The 18,526-nt window shown below is 39.2% G+C and overlaps 2 protein-coding genes across 3 annotated transcripts in view; one reads left to right on the forward strand and one right to left on the reverse strand.

Moving 5' to 3' along the window:
* The window catches only part of LOC116716291 (dystrophin-like), a 235,817-nt gene that overhangs the window by 177,587 nt on the left and 39,704 nt on the right, over window positions 1-18,526 (forward strand). Inside the window, exons 46-47 of the mRNA XM_032557211.1 lie at window positions 1,160-1,299; window positions 17,610-17,640. Of these exons, the coding sequence (XP_032413102.1) occupies window positions 1,160-1,299; window positions 17,610-17,640 (171 nt within the window). The remainder of the gene's footprint in view (window positions 1-1,159; window positions 1,300-17,609; window positions 17,641-18,526) is intronic.
* LOC116716121 (uncharacterized) lies at window positions 10,431-14,404 on the reverse strand. Of its 2 annotated transcripts, none has more exons than XM_032556967.1 (5): window positions 14,322-14,404; window positions 12,462-12,674; window positions 11,337-12,386; window positions 11,067-11,235; window positions 10,431-10,986 (listed from the first exon to the last, which is right to left on the reverse strand). In XM_032556967.1, the coding sequence occupies exons 2-5, from the start codon at window positions 12,670-12,672 to the stop codon at window positions 10,851-10,853; spliced, it is 1,566 nt and encodes a 521-aa protein (XP_032412858.1). In that variant the 5' UTR covers window positions 12,673-12,674; window positions 14,322-14,404; the 3' UTR covers window positions 10,431-10,850. The 2 variants fall into 2 exon arrangements, with proteins under 2 accessions (XP_032412858.1, XP_032412859.1); XM_032556968.1 differs by lacking the exon at window positions 14,322-14,404 and adding an exon at window positions 12,767-14,290.

Consider the following 18,526-nt stretch of genomic DNA (forward strand, 5'->3'; position numbering starts at 1 on the left):
ACATTCAAGTTTGTTTGTTTGTTTGAAATGCAGATGTATTCTGTGTTGCAAAAAACCTCAGAAATCAAATTCTTCCTAGTCAAATTCCCCAGTCTGACCGTATCATTTGAAAAACAGACAGAAATAAACACAAATATGGAAAGAAAAAAAAAATCAGTCTCGTTCCTGAAAAGTATGTTTGACGATTGGGACTGATCAGTCTGCTCAGTCTCACACGTTCGCAGTCGGCAGCAATCAACTTGGTGCGAGGCGGCCGCTAATAACGCCATTAGGAGTGTTTCATCTGGGCCTGATTAAAAAGTCTCCTTAAATTGGAGGGCGACTGCTTGGCCTGCAATGGGAACATAACAATGAGGTGAAACGAACACAGGCGAGTGTTTACATGCCAGTTTCTCTCCACTGTAGCAACAAGCTTTGTGCGTCTTTCTGGGAAGGAAAAAAAAGAATAGAAAAAAGTAGATTTCCATTTTAGTTGTAGTAATTTGAATACGTTAAAGGTCTGATAAACTATATAAAACAGAAAAATGACGACATCTCAATCTAGGGCTTCACATTCAGTTCCGCTAAAAATTCCTTCCTCTTATGATCAGTGGTAGTTTTTGAAATGGGCCATTTGGGCAGTTACCCAGGGCGACAATAGAAATGAGGGGCACACAAGCGCAACTAAAATGAAAAAAAAAAACACAATTCTCATTTGTAATATCAACAAGTTTCCTATTGACTTTATTCCTGTGTTTTCGGTGGAGAGTGGATGCCCTCATGTGTTGAGCGTGGTCCTGGCCTGCTTCTGAAAAAGGAAGACAAGTTTTGTTTGAGATAATTTCCTGTATTCTGATTGGCCGGGAAAGATTGCAGAAGGAGGGGCTTGCCCAAAGGGCCAATCATGCGACCACCACCACTGATTATTCCTAAACTTCTAATGTAAGCAATTAAAACATGCATTTTGGTAGCTCCATGTGTGATTAAATGTGGACTGAATGAGGCCCCAGATGGGTTTCAAATGAAAATGTTAGCTGCTTGTGAAGTGTTACCTGTCCAGAGAATACCAAACATCACATAACATATTTATCTATTTTTGGAGTCATAACATTTCTGTGCTGTGTGTACTGTTGCCTGCGTGTTTACGTGTCGGTGTGTGTGTGTGTGTGTGTGGAATCAGGAGTACCTGACAGAGCTCCAGGCGCTGCTGCGTTCGGTGTCAGAGACGGACTTCAAGCTGAACTCTCCTGAATACTGGCCTGCAGCGTATTATAACCTGCCGCAGCAAGAGCACTGCCTGAAGGTCAGCACTGCCGCCGAGTTGGGGAAAAAAAATCAGCTGCATTTTTCAAAATATTAACAATACACATTCGCTTTCTTGTTTTTTTGTTGTTTTTTTTTATGAAAGGCATGCATAAAATGCTTCATCTTATCGGATTGTTTTCTTCCATCTACTAAACGGCCTTGGAAAAGTTTTAATCTCCCTTTGGATCTTGTAAAAAATAAATGCATATTTGTTTCAGACTAGAGATCAAGTCAAAAAGATTCAGCGGTTTCAACAAACAGTTTTTGCATGTCAGCTCTCCACTGTTTTATTTTCTCTCCAAGTATATTTTAGGAGGTTTAAAAACATTTAAAAAAAAAAAACATTTTCTTTAAAATTAACCTTTTTAAGTAAAAACACGTATTTGTAATATTTGTATATGTGTTCCAACATAGCTCTGAGATCCTAGAATAGCATACTTATTGTCTATAGCAGTGAAATAACATGAAATTTCTAACATATTTTGAGGTTATATATCAAAATTCAGAAATCTTTTAGATATACATCTACTAATACTTTTCTAACCCGCCACAAAAATGGGATTTGTTTTATCTGTTTTTCATTTGACCTAGCGATAAGAGTATTTTCTGCTACATAGTTTTCACAATGACTCTTTGTTGCTTTTTGCGATATCATATCTCATCTGTAACAGCACGCTGTATTGTTCAAAGTCAACACATTCAATTTTAACATTGTCCTTTTGGCTTACCACAAAAAGGCTGATTCTGCTTAAGAAATTTTAAAAAAGATGCTTTTGTGAATGTTTAATTCAATCATGTCCTTGATGTATCCACTCATTTATTCTTTCATGCTCACTTCTAGATACTGATTTTGAGTCCAACATATTTTTGGGCCAAATAAAAACATTAAATTGGCAACAATATAGCCAATTCGATCATTATAAAGCATAAATCTTGCACATCTGGAAAATAAGCTTTGAAATTCAGATCCTAATTGATGAATTTTGTACCTGTGCATGGATGCATTTGTCATTTTTCCTCTTAATCACGCCGAAGTTCAGATCTTGTCAAAATACAATACATTGTTTTCTGCCTCTCAACCTGCCTGCATCCTCAAGGCAAGCATTCTCTCAACCTTAAGTCATATTTAAGGATTTTTTTTATTTGCTAGATTGAAGCTTAGACCGTCAAGTTTTTTTTTTCAAGATTTTATTGGCTCTAGTGGCCTTTATTTGATAGTGAATTGACAGGAAAGTGGATAATGAAAGAAGGGGAAGACATGCGGCAAAGGTCGCCAGGCTGGGAATTGAACCTGTGACGGCCGCGTCAAGAACTAAGGCCTCCACATGTGGGTTGTGCTTAACCCCTGCACCACCACAGCACACCTGATTGTCAAGCCCCCAATGTTATCAGACCCAGCCAATCCCAGACCACCTGGGGCTAACATGGCTAAATATGTACCATCACACCCTAAGCACCAAACCCTTAACCTGGCCTGTTGAAGCAACGTCACAATAAATGAGTGAAGAAAATATGTTTTTATTTCTGCAGTGAATGCCAACAATAAAAAAATGGCATAGAAAGAAAATCCATTTGCCTCATATAACTTTGTGCATACATTTGTCCTTCAAATAAATCATATATGGAAGTATTTCAGGTCTAGTCAAATTCTTAACTCTAGAAATTCTCCATTTCTCACTTTGGTGCTTCTGGGAGCAGAGTGAAAGTGTGAACAGTTCCTGCTGTGGGAGTGTGAAGTCCTTGAGGTAGCTCTCCTGTGAACTCTGTGCTTGTAGAGGCTATGCAGAAAGATTTCAATGATGCTCTCATTACACAGCCACGGTGTTGCTAAACCACACGGTGACGCACCTTTGCCACGTTACCTCTTTTTTTTTTTTTGAGAATTTAAAAATCAACTAAAATTTTGAAGATTGTTGTGACAGAAGAGATTACAAAACTGAATATTTACGGTATAGTCTGGTTTAACTGAAGCTAAACAGCAAATTATTTTCTTCTCCTTGCCCATTGAGACCAGGGCTGAAATTGTAGGAAATGTAAAAAAAAAAATATTGGCACAGACAATGGACGCACATCTTAATTCTTTTTTTTTTTAAACAAGAGTTTTATTTACCTGGACTGTGATACAAGACATTTTTATGTTATCCTCAAAGGCTGCCAATAACATCACACTGTAAAAAAAAACGGCCTCATTTTACGGTAAAAAACTGGCAGCTGAGTTGCCAGAAGTTTACCGTCTTTATACGGTAAAAGTCTGGCAACCAAAACTGCCATTTTTTTACCGTATTTCTAAAATACGGTAAAATTCTGGCAACCAAAGCTGCCAGTTTTTTACCGTATTTCTAAAATACGGTAAAATTCTGGCAACCACAGCTGCCAGTTTTTTACCGTATTTGCTAAATGCAGGATTTCACCGTATTTTTGAAATACGGTAAAATTCTGGCAACCACAGCTGCCAGTTTTTCACCGTATGTTGTAAATGCAGGATTTTACCGTATTTTTAATATACGGTAAAATTCTGGCAACCACAGCTGCCAGTTTTTTACCGTATGTTGTAAATGCAGGATTCTACCGTATTTTTAAAATACGGTAAAATACCGTACTTCCTAAAATATTTTAAAAAAAATAAAATGTGGTTTTGCCGTAGTAAATACGGTCATGCTGACTGAGGCATAATATCTACATGAGTGAAAAACACATCCAGACTGTATGATATATTGACATTTTATTGTAAACCCTCCCCCCCAAAAAAAACTTATGGTAAATTACTGGTCTCTGTTCCTACCAGAATTTTACCATACAAATTATAGTACAACAACCAAGGAAGTGTAACTTGTCAAGCATTTCTATACAGAAAGTTATAAAGAAAATAATTTCTAATTAAACAAAAATACAGATTACGAGTAATCCACTTAAAGAAACAATTTCTATTTAAAAAGTCAAGTTAAAAAAAGAACTGATTCTATTTTATGTCCAGTTTCCTCACGGTATTACTGAGATCTGGAAAACAAAAACAAAACAAACAGTATGTGTCCACATAAGAGATAACATATTGTAGAAGACAAAATGGTGATAAAAGGATTCTTGTTCTGGGTTGAGAGTCACAAGTCGCTGAGATCAGACGTTGCTCAGGATGGTTGTAGTCTTCCCAGTCACAGGTTGAAATTGAGACTCGCATGTTGTCAATCGGGTGTTTCCTCTCTGCTGGAAAACAAAAAGAAAAAGTTAGAAAGATGCACTACATGAACATCTTATTCGCTTAAATGTTTGTTTCACCTTTGTTGACTTGCATATGGACACAGGTACTTCAACCAGGTGGTGTGATCATTTCTGACTGAAAATTCAGTAGTTAAACCTTTGTTTGTTGTCAACAGGTGTGATCCTCTGGTCTGCAACCAGACAAAATACACAAACTAAAAACAAATATAACTGTTTTAGGCAATTTATGAAATAGATACTCACCATTTATCTGAGTCTCATGAAGGCCAATAGGTTGTCTTCAACCATTTATGTAAGTTACATTTCCTGCAAGCTAGCAGAAACAAAGCTGTAAATGTGAACACTTTTCATACAGGCAAACAAATTGATACAGCTGAGACAATTTATGCTAGGTTAGTTTTTCTCAGTCACTTTTGGTGCATTTCTCGAGTCATTGTTGGCATTTACAAAACAGTAAGCGCATTTCTCAAAACAATTTGTAGAAACAGGAAAAATAGCATTTGTTTGCTTTCAAAATCCTTAGTTCAGCTCTTAAAATCCTGTCTGTTAACATATCAGTGACTCAAAATAATAAGTTATAGTCTCTCTATGTACAGATAAGACAGTCAAATCGATTAGTCATGAGAAGAGACTACAAAAGGATCATTTACGCCAGTGTTTCTCAACCCTGGTCCTCAACGCCCCCCTGCTCTGCATGTTTTAGATGTGCCTCTACTCCAGAACAGCTGATTCAAATGATTGGATGACAATCAAGTACTGCAGAAGCTTGTTAATCATCCAGAGATACAATTCAGGTGTGTGGCAGAAGGGAAATACCTAAACCTGCAGGACAGGGTGACGCTGAAGACCAGGATTGAGAAACACTGATTTACGCTTTTGCTATAATTTATTCATGGACCATGCCATGGTGATTCAGAAAGAAAAAGACAGAAATGCAGAGAACAAAAAAAGTAGAAAAGGAGCCACAGGACAATCTCCTCAAGGAAAACTGTACAGTGCTGTAGAAATTACATTACATTTTAATTTCCATAGTCACTTTGTTCCTTAACTCCACTGAGGAATCTTTTTTCCTCAGTGGGGTTAAGGAATGAACAGTAGGGTGGGAGGACCTCCATCAGCATCATGTTGTGGGTCTCAGCCATGTCCTGATGTTGGACTGATGGAAACTGGCAGATGTCCTCAGCCTCTTCTGACTCTTCTTCTGCTTTCCTCCCAACTATTTCCTCCTCAGCCTCACTCCTCTTCTTCTCTCTGGCTGTTCACTCTGCCCAGATACTTGTTCATCAGTTCTCAGACATGTAACATTGTGTTGTGTTCTGACTATATAGAGCATAATGTTGCCAACTGATGGTTCACAAGATGCACCTCCAATCTGTTTCAGAAAACTGGTTGATCGTTGGTTGAGCTAATGGTTCATACACTGACCTGTTAGAGAAACTCAGGACTCACTTGGGAGCAATTTACCAATTCAGGACAGATTTAGAAAATAATAGAATATAAATTAATTAATATATGATTCACATTATGACAACTTTAAGACTTATGCATGTTAAGACTTACACAATGAACTGATGCTATTTTGGAAGTTGAGAATTCAACACAGACACGTTGTTGTCCTGTTGTCCTCATTTTCTGTATACACCCTTTATCCTCCGGGTCAAAATGACCCGTCTTCAATAAACCCCCAATATAAGCAGCTTAATTGAATTTTAAACACCAAATTCTATCTTGTATATTGTCACTCACCACAAAATGTGTGAATACTTGACTTTTCCCTCTCCACTTGAATTTCTATAGCTTAAGAAAAAAAATGTGCAAAATGAGTTTCGAATGCATTTTTATTCATCACAGTGACTAATTTTCTTTTACTTTTCTCCAGTGAACAAGAGGATGTACAATACAAAAATATGAAAAATAACATAACCCATTCAACTAATTGGCACATGTAGGGCAGTATGCAAGTGCACAGCCTTTGCAGATATATTTCTTACACCTGCAGCACACAGTATGTGTTTTACAGTCTGAGGGCAGAACTGACATCTCTTCCTCTTACTTGGCTTAGCTGAGGAAGTGGCTGTGGTAGATGGATCCTCAGGTTGATCAGGAGCTGCTGCACTCTGAATAGCTTTCACAACTGCTGCTGAGGCTTCTGTGTGGGGGACATGCTTCCTTCTTTCAATGAGTGGAGTTACAAGTGCCTTTCCTAGCTGCTCCAGGAACACCCTCTTCTTGTTGTGCTTATGAGACATCCAGGTTGGGTTGATCTCTATCCAAATCACAAAGGCATTGTAGGAGGACACATCAATGATGTTGTGGAAGATGACCAGGGGCCAGCGGGCAGTCATTCTTCTGCAGCTATATGCTCCAATCACCTTATCTAGGTTGTCCACACCTCCTTTGTTTCGGTTTTATTCCAGGATGATGATTGGCTTCCTGTCCTCACGGTCACTAATGTCGCCGTCTTTGTGCAGTGTGCTCAGAAGAACTACATTCTTGTTTTTCTTTGGGAGGTAGGAAACTAGAGTGGTGGTGGGTGTGAAGGCAAACTTTGAGGAGAAGACCTCTCTCTCCTTTGACCCAAGCAGTGCAGGTGGGAGCTCAGGCTTGTTCTTTTGAACTGTACCAACCATGGTGATCTTCCTCTTCAGGAGCTGCTGTCCGAGTTCATAAGAGTTGAAGAAATTGTCACATGTCACATTGTGACCCCTCAGTCCCTCTGTCACATCAAGCACAACTCGCAACCCCTGGTTCTTCTCTGGGCATCCACTGGTTGACTTCCCAGTATAGACTTGCATTTTCCAAGCATAGCTTGATTCAGAAGCCACCCATGACTTGATCCCATATTTTGCTGGCTTGCTGGGCATATACTGCCGGAAAGGACAACAACCTTTGGACAAAAGACATTAGCATCAGTGATTAGTATCAGTGTCACAGAAAACAGTCAAAGAAATCAATAGTGAAAATCACTTTTATTACAAATATGAAAACAGATTACCTCTAAATGGAACCAGTTGCTCATCCACTGTTACATCAGGCTCTGGATTGTAGAGGTAGGGCAACCGCTCCACCCACTTGTCCCATACCTCTCTTATGGCTGCAAGTTTGTCTGTCATACGTCTTGCTGGTCTTGATTCACGGTCATCAAATCGCATCAGTCTTGAGTAGGTGTGAAAGAGTTTGACTGGCATTGTGGCTCGGAAAATTGGCCTTCCACTCTCTGCTCACTTCTGCTACTGATTGATCTGAGACACAACTAAAACTTTGTAACATTTTATGGTTTGTAAATAACTCTGTGACCTTGATTTCAACTCCATTTGCCTCACGGGTCATTTTGACCTGAAGACCATCTTTGTACCTTTTTTTGTACAGCTTACATGGAAATGAGAATAAAAGCAACACTGAACTTTTTCTATTGTCTGGGCCAATCTAGGAAAAGTCTTAAAATCTCAAGTTAAAAAAATTACATTTAGGGGATTTTTTGGGGGGGGGGGGGGTTTAACACAGTGGCGGGTCATTTTGACCCGAGGACAACAGGAGGGTTAACATATTTTGATCAAGACGATAAAAGCAAATTACAATTATAAAAGCATAGAAGTGTACATAACCAGCTACATGATGTACAAAAGCAAAACTTGCAAAACTAATTGTTTTGATGTGCAGAAGTGACACAGTAATTTGAAGATTGAACAGGTAGTTTTAAGAATTTCAATTCTGTTCTGAGAGATGCACCCAAACTGAGAAAAGCTGTAAAATATTAATATTTAAATTCTCTTATCTTCAAATCCTTCAACTGTCATGGACCCAGTGACTTTAGTGCAAGTATTTTGGGTGTGAGAGTCAAGAGGTCAAAGGAAAATATTAAATAATATCTCTGATGCCAAGCTTTATACTTCTAAGTATTACCAAAATATTGAAACAAAAGCTAACATGTTCTTCAGAGATTTAACTTGCATGCATGAACATTTCACACTCAAAGTAATTCAAATTAATTATTGCACCAAACTTGGAAAAAGTTGCTTCTGCCATTAACAATAACTTTAAGCACATGTAGTCTGAAGTAGACCAGAAATATAATCTATGCAGCCGTTCCTACAGAAACATTAATGGAAGTGTTGCATCTGTGAAGATTAAATGTTCCATATAGTAAAAATATCTAGCTGCAGTGCATGTACATAAACAGCATGGCTCAGAAACTACACATTTCTTTGTCAGTTGGTTAAAGTTAGCTAACTTCAGTTGAAACCGTGAAAGGGACTCACCTGTGATGTGTTGCCCTTCTCCTCCTGAACGTGCAAAAATAGCAGAAATTTGATTTCAAAGACAGTAGCAGCATCTTGACAAGGACCAGGCCTACTGGGCTCTCAGCACCCTAGTTAGCAACCTTAGTTAGCACAGTGACTTTACTGTGTTGAGTTCAGGACACCACTACAGGAACAGAGTTAAAAGAATCTTGCTGCTGATGCTGAAGGATCAAGCAGCAATGCAAACTAGATAATTATTTGTTTACATGACAAATAACAGTCTCCATTTACTGTAAACCCTACTATTTATCACAATAACAAAATGAAAAACTCTCTAGACCAGGGGTCCCCAAACTACGGCCTGCGTCATTTGGTCTGGCAATGCCGGATCTGGCCCGCCTCCTCATACCAGAGAGCATTCAGTGTATTTTTTCATATATTGTATTTTCTGGTTTGTGGATTTCTCTTCAACCACCAGGGGGCTCTTGAGCAGATGTTAAACTAACTTTCCCTCAAATATATACTAGTCAGTCCCAGTCACCGTTTCACTCACGGTTTTTTCCATTTCCATTCTGGGTAAAAATCTATCTAAAAGCGACCGCGAATGTGTCGTAGCACACCCCCCCCCCCCCCCCCCCCCCCCCCCCCCGTCGACAGTTTCAAAGACAGAACAGCCCCCCCCCCCCCCCCCGCCGACAATAAGTTTCTAAGGTATCTTTCTCCAAAAACTAAGACCGGCCCCCGAGCAGAGAAAGGAACAGCTATGTGGCCCTCGCAGGAAAAAGTTTGGGGACCCCTGCTCTAGACTATTCTCTACTAATAGCACAATATTTAAAACCAAGTGTGGGATTTGTGAAACTTCAATGATGGGTGACTTTACAACTTGTATGATTTTGGATAACACTAGAATTGTTCTTTATTGAAGTTTCACAAATCAGATAAAGGTTTTACAAATCCCACACTTGGTTCTAAATATTCTGATATGAGTTGAGAATAATCTAGTCCAGATTTGAAGAGTCTAGGTGTTGTAGTTTTTTAGCTAGAGTAAATTAAAGATGCTGATTGCAGTGAAAAATTAGGTGGAATTGCCCTTTAGCCATTTCCCAAATTGGAAGCAGCAATTGGAAACCAACTTCAGCTTCATTCAAGCAAGAGGGGCTAACATACAGTTCTCTTAATGTTAATGATCAAATGCTCTCATAAATGATGGTGGCGTTGGCTGTAGGAGTTTGCTTTGCAATCGGTGGATCGCCAGATCGATGCCTGGTCTACTGCTGAGATTTCAGTTTGGTGTATTAAAGGCATTATTAAAAAAGAAACCAAAATATCACACCAGCATTCTGTTCTTTGTAAAAAATTATTTTGCAGTCTTGTTTACGCTTTTACATTGTAGATCTAAACATCAGCAAAATTTGTAATTTTGGCTGATTGCTACTGTTAAGTTTAGGGTAATTAACTGCTGGCAATATTACAATTTTTTAAGAACTTTACAATTACTTATATTTTTACACTATATTTCTGTATTTTCTACATTCGTGACTGTCACAATTATTTAGGATATATGTTTATTCAGTTATGATAATGCCATGTATTTTCTACGGCAGTATAATGCTGTGAATATTCTGGTCAGTAACTGCTGGCATTTTACAATTTTTTACCGTAAATTTACTGACTTACAGTGCAATTTTGTATGGGTTTCAATGATTGTCATATTTATTGATAGCCAAAAGAATCATTAGTTGCAGTCCTGGCTGAGATATTAATGGAGCATCTAAATTAAATGAATCTACAATTTTAAAATAAATAATACAAGTCACTCTTCTCTCATTTTACTGAACTAAAGGAACAGCCTCTCACAATGATGGAAACAAAAGTAGCTGTTGTCTTGAACTTGTCTACATATTCAGGCATTTATAATTACCGCAAAACATACAGCAAGCCTGTTAAAATAAATTCAATAGATCCTAAAACTAAGAAATATGAAAACTAAATGTAAATTCTATCCATCCAGATTGCAAACCATATTCTTGCAGTGAAATTTGTATTCTGCTCTATAAGTGGTGTGTAAGAAATCAGAATTTACATTTCTGCTGGACTATTATGTCCATTTTAATATGTCCCTCTCCATTCATGATCTGCGATTTCAGAGATTAGGGTAAGGACCCTTGGGTTCACTGACACGTTCTTCTTATTCTTCTTGGTTTCAACTTTTGTCCCCCGGTCTGGATTGATGTTTAGGAAGCACCTATTCAATACATGAAAATCAACCACTGTAATGAAATATGACTTCATCTAAATGAGGGAAGGAAAACAAAAGAATATTACCTCTGAATGAAATCAAGTGTGGAGGCCAGATGAGTCGGATAATGAATGTTGAAGCAAAAGTAACTTGCTAACATTAGACATATAGCGGATGTGAAGGTTGGTATTTGGTCATTCACAACATTGCCGTCAATGCCAAGCATAAAATTCTTGGAAGTATAACAGGAGGTTCCTGACAAAAAATATTCCAGAAAACAATTAGTCTTATACAAACTTTAACCAGTGTAATATTTCTTTCTTAAAATTACTCAGTGAATATTCATATTTACTTACCACATACAATCAAGCATGGTGTGACAGGCAAGTTGTCCACTTTTACTTCTCCTGCTAGGCATGTCTCATCTACATAGTGGAAGAGGGTTTCCTCTTTGTCATTGAAATGAGACAGAAGGAGGAGGACAAGATCTTTCAACTCTTTAGAGCAGCCCTGGACCTGTCCTCTCAGAATATCCAGGTTTCGGACAGTTTGAAGAACTCGTTTAATTTTGTGGGCCGAGACAGTCCTTAAGTAGTCCAGAAGTCTTTTACCCTTTTTTTCGAGATTTTTATGGAAAGTCTCTAGTAGATTTACTCCAGTAAGCTCCTGGAAGTGGATCGTCATACCAATTTCCTGAAACAGGAAGGGCCACTCCTTCACCATAATTTGTAGGTCTTTTCCCTGGTTTATTTCTTTCCTTTGAGTGTAGTAGGTTCTCTGCATAAGATCTCTTATCTCGTCCGAATTTAAGTTATTTTCTTCACTTAGCATTTTCAATTTGACTTTTTTCTCTTTCTGTGTCTCTGCTGTCTCCTGGATTGGCATGACTTCCATGTCCCACTTTATACAACCGTAAATGTCCTGAACAGCTGCATTTTGCTCTGGTGGGACTGTGCCATCTTCATCTAACATGTTTTTACGCTTCCTTATTTTTGGTTTTGAAACCCGTCTCAAATTTTCTATACGATTTTGTAGTTGCTTGACGAGTGAATAATACCCTGGGCCCACTATATCACCTTCAATAATATCTTGGAGTGAAAGTGGATATTTTGCTATCAATTTTTTCGCCACTTCTGTGGTTTCTTGCTTGCGAGGAGAAGCACACACCTCCATCATTGAAGCAACAACAATCCGAATCATTTCTCTTCGAAGGTGGGGTTTCGGCCTTGCCTCATTCTCAAAACACTCAATCAAGTTCTCTGGAAACCTGTTCCAAGGAATTTGAAAAGTGTCAACCCAATCTACTGGCGTGGAATGTATAGAAAATGAAGAGGCAGACGATGTGCTGGTTGTAGAAGGAGATGACAACGACAGAGATGGCTCACTGGAAATTCCACTGGTCTGTGCTATATGATAAAAGGTATATAGTAATGAACAAAAGGTAAAGATAGGCTGCTATATCTCTGTAATAATGTACCTACTGGTTTGTTTCGAAGCTTTCAGTAACTTCCTTGCTTGAATTGGTGTTAGTACAGATCTCAGATCATTTTCATTAATATACTGAAAATCTTCATTGGTCTCCACCCCCAAAGATTCTAGTGTGTCCTCCAAAGTCTGTAGAGTTGAGACTGGGAGATCTGCCAACCCCTCATAAATAACCCTGCGTGTGAGGCTTCGGGAGTCATCATCCATATCTGAGAACAAAACAGTTAAAGAACTCCAGTTAACACAAAAATAACAACCTAAGACTTCTTCCAAAACATCATTAGTATGGCGGTGTCCAAACCTTCTGTCCTAAGGTGCAAAATATTGAAGTTGAAAGAAGTGAAGGGCCAAAGAAAAAAAGTGATAGAAAAAAAGAGGCTAAAAAGAAAAACTAATCAGTTTTTCTTACTCAACTGAGAAAAAGTGATCCACTATGGACATTTTAAAGGTCTCCAAAATTGAATAAATTCATTCAAAGTAAATCTGGGTGCAGCAGGGCTTGCTGGATACATGTGGTCCTCACAAGAGAATGCAAAAAGTTTTGATACTTTAAACTTTTAAATGTGTAGGCAATGTTTTGTGGTAATAGTTAATGTTTTCTGCATTCATTTTGCCTTAATTAAAACTAAAGACTCCATCAGTCATGCTGGATTAGTAAAACTGTTTCATTAGGGGATTATCGTCATTGGCAAAAGATAAAAGAAAAGAAAAACAGTCAAAAGGCTGCAAATGGGTCCTGGACTTAACTTTTCAAAACCCCGGTTTAATGTGACAGCACACTGTGTTTCAGTGGAACCATTTTGTTTCCATTCTTTATGTAAGATGGTAATGGATAGAAATCTATCAAGTCACAGATGTTTAGACACTGCATCTTTTCATCATCTTTCCTAACAGAGTACATGTGATACTCGGGAAGGAATTCTGCTATATACACCGAGACCAGAACATGGACAGTTTCATTATTTATCAATATAAGCTGTAGTTCACCAAACTCCACTGCCTCCATGCTCCCTGTTACAAGAAATTGGCCTTTTTTGTAAGACGTTCCCTTGTAGAGTATTTCAAATGAGACATTTGTGTTGGTCTCAGTGAAGTCAAACTGCCTAACTGCATCTTGAATTGATTTACTGTATAATGTTGAGTAAAAAGGAGAACCAGACTTAATCTGTAAGATAGTCTGACCGCTTTGGCCTGCTGAAACATAAGCCTGCAACATCTGATGTCTTTCAGAGAGGGTGAGGCAGAGATTTTTGAAATTCTTCAAATGTCTAGCACACCTCTTGAAATAACTGTGCTTACTTTCAAAACGCATTGTCCATAGTCTAATCAAGGGTCCAAATTTTATAATCAGAGCTGGATAGTGGCGTAAATAATGGTGCTTTGGTTTTAGATTACATTGTGGGAAAAGCGCTTTTCTTGTCTCCAAATACTCTTGAATAACAACGTCAAGATATGCAATCTGAGCCAAAGAAATTTTCTGAGCACATATCAACTCTACAGTATCTTTCAGCTGGAGAGTCAACTGCCACACATCATCTGCTGTATCTTGTACTTTGTCGCCAATAATGAGGGGCAACAGCCTTAGAAGGTTCCAGTTCTGCGTAGCCTGTCCTGAGAGCTTTGCTGCGTTATAAGTGACTTCACACGGCTTCGAGGAGGCATCAGAGTCACAATATTTGAACTGTTTAATGCGCCTGTTCAAAGTGGAGTAAGTGAACCATCCCTTTTTCTTAATTAAATATTTCAGGTACAATGCCAGGTCATAAGATACAATTCCCTCAAAGAGGTCATGACCTAGACAAGGAGGTAAACCTGGAAGACAGACATGAAAGTATTTCAAAGAATTAAATATTGACCTGAACTTTACACCTTCTACGTCCGGTTCCTCAGCTGTCTGGAGTTCATCAAGAGCAGAGTTGTACCTGTCAATAGTGCGGAGTGGTCCACACACATTTGGGTCCTCACCCTGAAATTCTGATCGGGTTATTAAGCAGTATCTGCAGAAATGCTGTGTGCGACTGAAATTTTCAGAGAACCCACCAATGCAATGTGAGCCTAGATTATCTCCAGCAATGCAAAATACAGTTCCTTTAACTACCGTTTCATCAACCATTACAATCCCATTTTCCTCCAACAGCCTCAGGTCTTCTAGTAACTCAGAAAGAACTTTAGAATGCCCAAATTCCTTGAAATCTTTTTCCTTGCACAATAAAACCAGTGACATGTGGTCTGTGTCAGACCGTACATGAAGTGGCAAGTTGGCAACAGACACATACACGGCTAATATCTTATGTCTCGTCTTTGCTGAGCCTAAAGGATTAACCACTTCAAATGCATCTTGGTACAGTATTAGCTTGGGACATGATGGATTCTCCACAAAAAAGTTGTTGAATTTGTATATCTGACCATCATTAATGTCACTTAAAATGTCTGAAGGAGACTCAGACGTGTGCTGCCTTGATTTCTTCCACAGATCAGACTCCAACAAACATTTCAAAGTCTTCCTCAGAGGAACATAGTAGGCAAACCTATCTGTTCTGTTTTCATCTCTTCCTAAAAATATTTTCTTAGGCTCAACATAGTTGAAGTTTTTTTTGAAGGTTTGCACTCTTGAGTGTGCTGTCCTCATCGGCCCAGTATGGCATATAGAGAATAGATCAGATCCCTTGACAGACTCACAAATGTTGGTGATGTCTTCATCTGATAATGGTGTCTCATTTTTTAGCAGTGACCAAAGTTTGCTCAAACAGTATGTCTGGCCCAACTCGTGTATATTTTGTATCTCCTCAACAATATTCTGGATGGTTGAAGCTGGTAATAGAAACTGCCCTTGCAATTTCAAGTAAAATAGAGAGACATTTCTAAAAAAAAGATCACTGAAATCCTCAGTAATATCATTATCACTTTCATTTGGAGCTGTCTGTAAAATAATCTCATTTCCTTGCGACTCGATGTTATCTGGATCATTGTGAACAGATAATGACTGAGAACCAGAACATTTGTATGAGTCATGGATATTATCTGCAAGATCTCTGTGTTTCCGGGAAATGTGGGCAGTAAACGAGGACTTCACATGAAAAACTTTTTTGCATCCTCTGAAAGGACAATTCACAACACGCCCTTCCACAATATGATGCTTCAAGTGAGCTATTAGAGCCTTAGTAGTTTGACACTGGTGGTCACACAATGCCAACGAGCATTTAAAGTCGGTAACAACCGTTCCGACGCTACTAGGACCAGAGGTGTTGTGTTTCCGATAAAAATGAGCCTTCAACGCTTCATAACGCAAGAACGTGTCTTTGCAACCAGCAGCAGCGCATTTAAATAAACATCGCGGCTCATTTCGATGTAGCTTACAATGAAGTAAATAAAGTCTTAATGTTTTAGCCAAATTGCCACAGAAATTGCAAGTAAACATTTCCTTTGTAGATTAGTAAATTAGGGTTTAATCGGAGCAGGTCCTTACCTGGAAACGGCACGGGGCAGAACCTGAGAGGTGTCTTATTCCCTTTGAGTACGACAGAGAGCAGCGGTTTTCTGCTCCGGAAGTGGCAGAAACGTGATTTATCTCTTATATATTTATTTATTTAATAGGTTATTTCAATATGCTGTGCTATTTTAACTTTTAATAATATGTATTTCATTTCGTAATAAAAATAAAATGAAATATATTTTAATTATTTTTTTCAGCACTGTTGACTTGCGTTTGGAACATGCGCACTTCACAAAAGACCCCGTTTAAGAAAGTGGGAGGGGTGGAAATTCTAAGGAAGTTAATAAGGGTAAACACAGTTGCGCAACCACACATTTTTCAGGTGGACGCGAAAACATAAATCGGCGCCCCACCCCCGTCAGAGGAAGGAGCGCTGTCTTGGGGGGCGGGGTGAAGGAGCGATGCTCACTCGCTCAACCCCCCCAGCCCCGAGGCAACGATACGTTCTCATTGTATGAAGAGGGTTACAATTAGATGTTTTGGAATTCTCGGGCTATTATATTTTCAAATCTTATTGTTTTTCACCAGTTTTTTTCCGTTTTATCTATAATTTCAGCCCTCACACCAGTCATTAATACAAGGACATTTGTGCTGCACTTCACTTTAATGCCAACAGGATCCTGTCAGGTGCTAATGTACAGGAGATGTGCCAAGTAGTTGGATCTGAATCTTTCACTCGAGTTGAAGGAAAATAGCACACTGGTGCTTGTCTGCACTTCTCCTTCAGAATACCTGGGTTCGATCGTCGGCACGTGGTCAAGATTAAATCTCTTCTGTTTTTGTCCTATGTTCTTGGTATTAAAGACAACTACGTCCTTATGTAAATTATATTCCGGACCTTTTTAGACAAGAGACCTCCCACCGTCAGACTGCATCATAACTAAACCGCAGTTAACATATCAAGCAACTTGGGTAATCGATTGCAACCGCTGTCCCGCTTGTGCTTAAATACTCAACAGAAAATGGAGAACTCTGTGTTTATGTAAGGATTGACGGTACATGTAAATTCTGTTAGTGGTGTAATATTTACGCACGATTTGATTGTTTTGAACGACACATTTTCATGGACAGGCGAGGACACACTCTGACCCTCATCCTGCTCCCACACGCTCTTTTTGTCCAAGCTCGGACACACTCTCATGTTGGAAACGGAAATGGAAACAAATTTCAGCTTTTATTCCCTCTTCTCACACACACACACACACACCCCCCCACACACACACACACATGCGTTATGAGTTGTGTCAGTCCAACAGGCAGTGCTGTGTGCAGCGCCGAGATAGTCTTCTGTGTCCAATTATTATGGCAGCTGTAGCATCCAGAGGAGTGCGCACACTCTCTCCGGGGCGACAACGCCACACGCAGATAAGGTTTAATTGGAAAACGAGCTCGCTCATCGTTTTCCTCTTGCTTTCATGTCCTCTTTGCCTCTTTCCTCCTCCTATCTCTTCCTCGCCCCCTCTTGTGTTTCCACCAACGTACCCGGCCCAACTTTGTCTCCTCGCCCTCCCCGTCCTCTCGTCTCCAGTATCTGCCTCGCGTTTTAAACAGAGGGCATTTCTGTGCGGCCGCGTGGGGACCTCGTTCGAACAGAACAGAGGAAAAACATGGCGCTTCCTCTGCGACTTAGCGTCTAGTTTCTTCTTTGGAGGATGCTGCGTAGGAAGGTCTACCAAGTTCAGGTTGGAACATAAAATTCAAGCTTCGTTCTTTTGTAAAGCGGAAAAATATCATGTTATGAGTTTTGTCGTTAAAGTTCAGATGGATAAAGAGCTTCTTTGTTTCAACGATGATCGTTGAACCCGTTGGATTCATGTGAAACTCTTCTCTTGTCATATTCATTCTGACCTAATCTTTGATTAAAGACGCAGTGTTTTGTGCTTTCCAGCCACAGAGTATAATTTTACAGCACCGTCAAATAATTATGTCAGCTTCAGTGAAAGAAATCTGGCTTTGGAAGAAATTGGGCATTTGTGTCCTTAAGAAGCTCCTGCTCTTTCTGAGACTCCGCCTTCAGGAAGTCATCACAATGTGGCTCCTCTATTAACCCTTTAACAACATTTTTACCAGCGTTGCACTGAGAAGTAGCTCCTATAATGAGCTCACCAGTTCCACCAGGTGTTTGCTAATTGCTTCTGGCTAGTCTGAAGGACCTGAGTACTCAGTTCCCCAAGACATTTTAATTACTTTGATTCTTTCTTGCAAGCTTGAGAAATGCATTCATCTCCATGGCAACCATTCAGCTGTGCAAAATACCTGGGTACACCAAAGTGCAGCCCTCCTCCGTTCAGCTCCTTCAGACTAGCCAGTAGCAATTAGCAAACACCTGGTGGAACTGCTGAGCTCATTATAGGAGCTACTTCTCAGTGCAACGCTGGTAAAAATGTTGTTAAAGAGTTAATAGAGGAGCCGTGTTGTGAATGACTTCCTGGAGGCGGAGTCTCAGAAAGAACAGGAGTTTCTTAAAGAGACAGGTCCAATTTCAAGGCATTAAAATTACAAAGCTAAATTTCTCTCAAGTCATATTTGTTATATATGTATATATAGCATTTTTATTACAAATCCTGT

This window comes from Xiphophorus hellerii, chromosome 24 (genome assembly GCF_003331165.1).
Source record: "Xiphophorus hellerii strain 12219 chromosome 24, Xiphophorus_hellerii-4.1, whole genome shotgun sequence".
Lineage (NCBI taxonomy): Eukaryota > Metazoa > Chordata > Actinopteri > Cyprinodontiformes > Poeciliidae > Xiphophorus > Xiphophorus hellerii.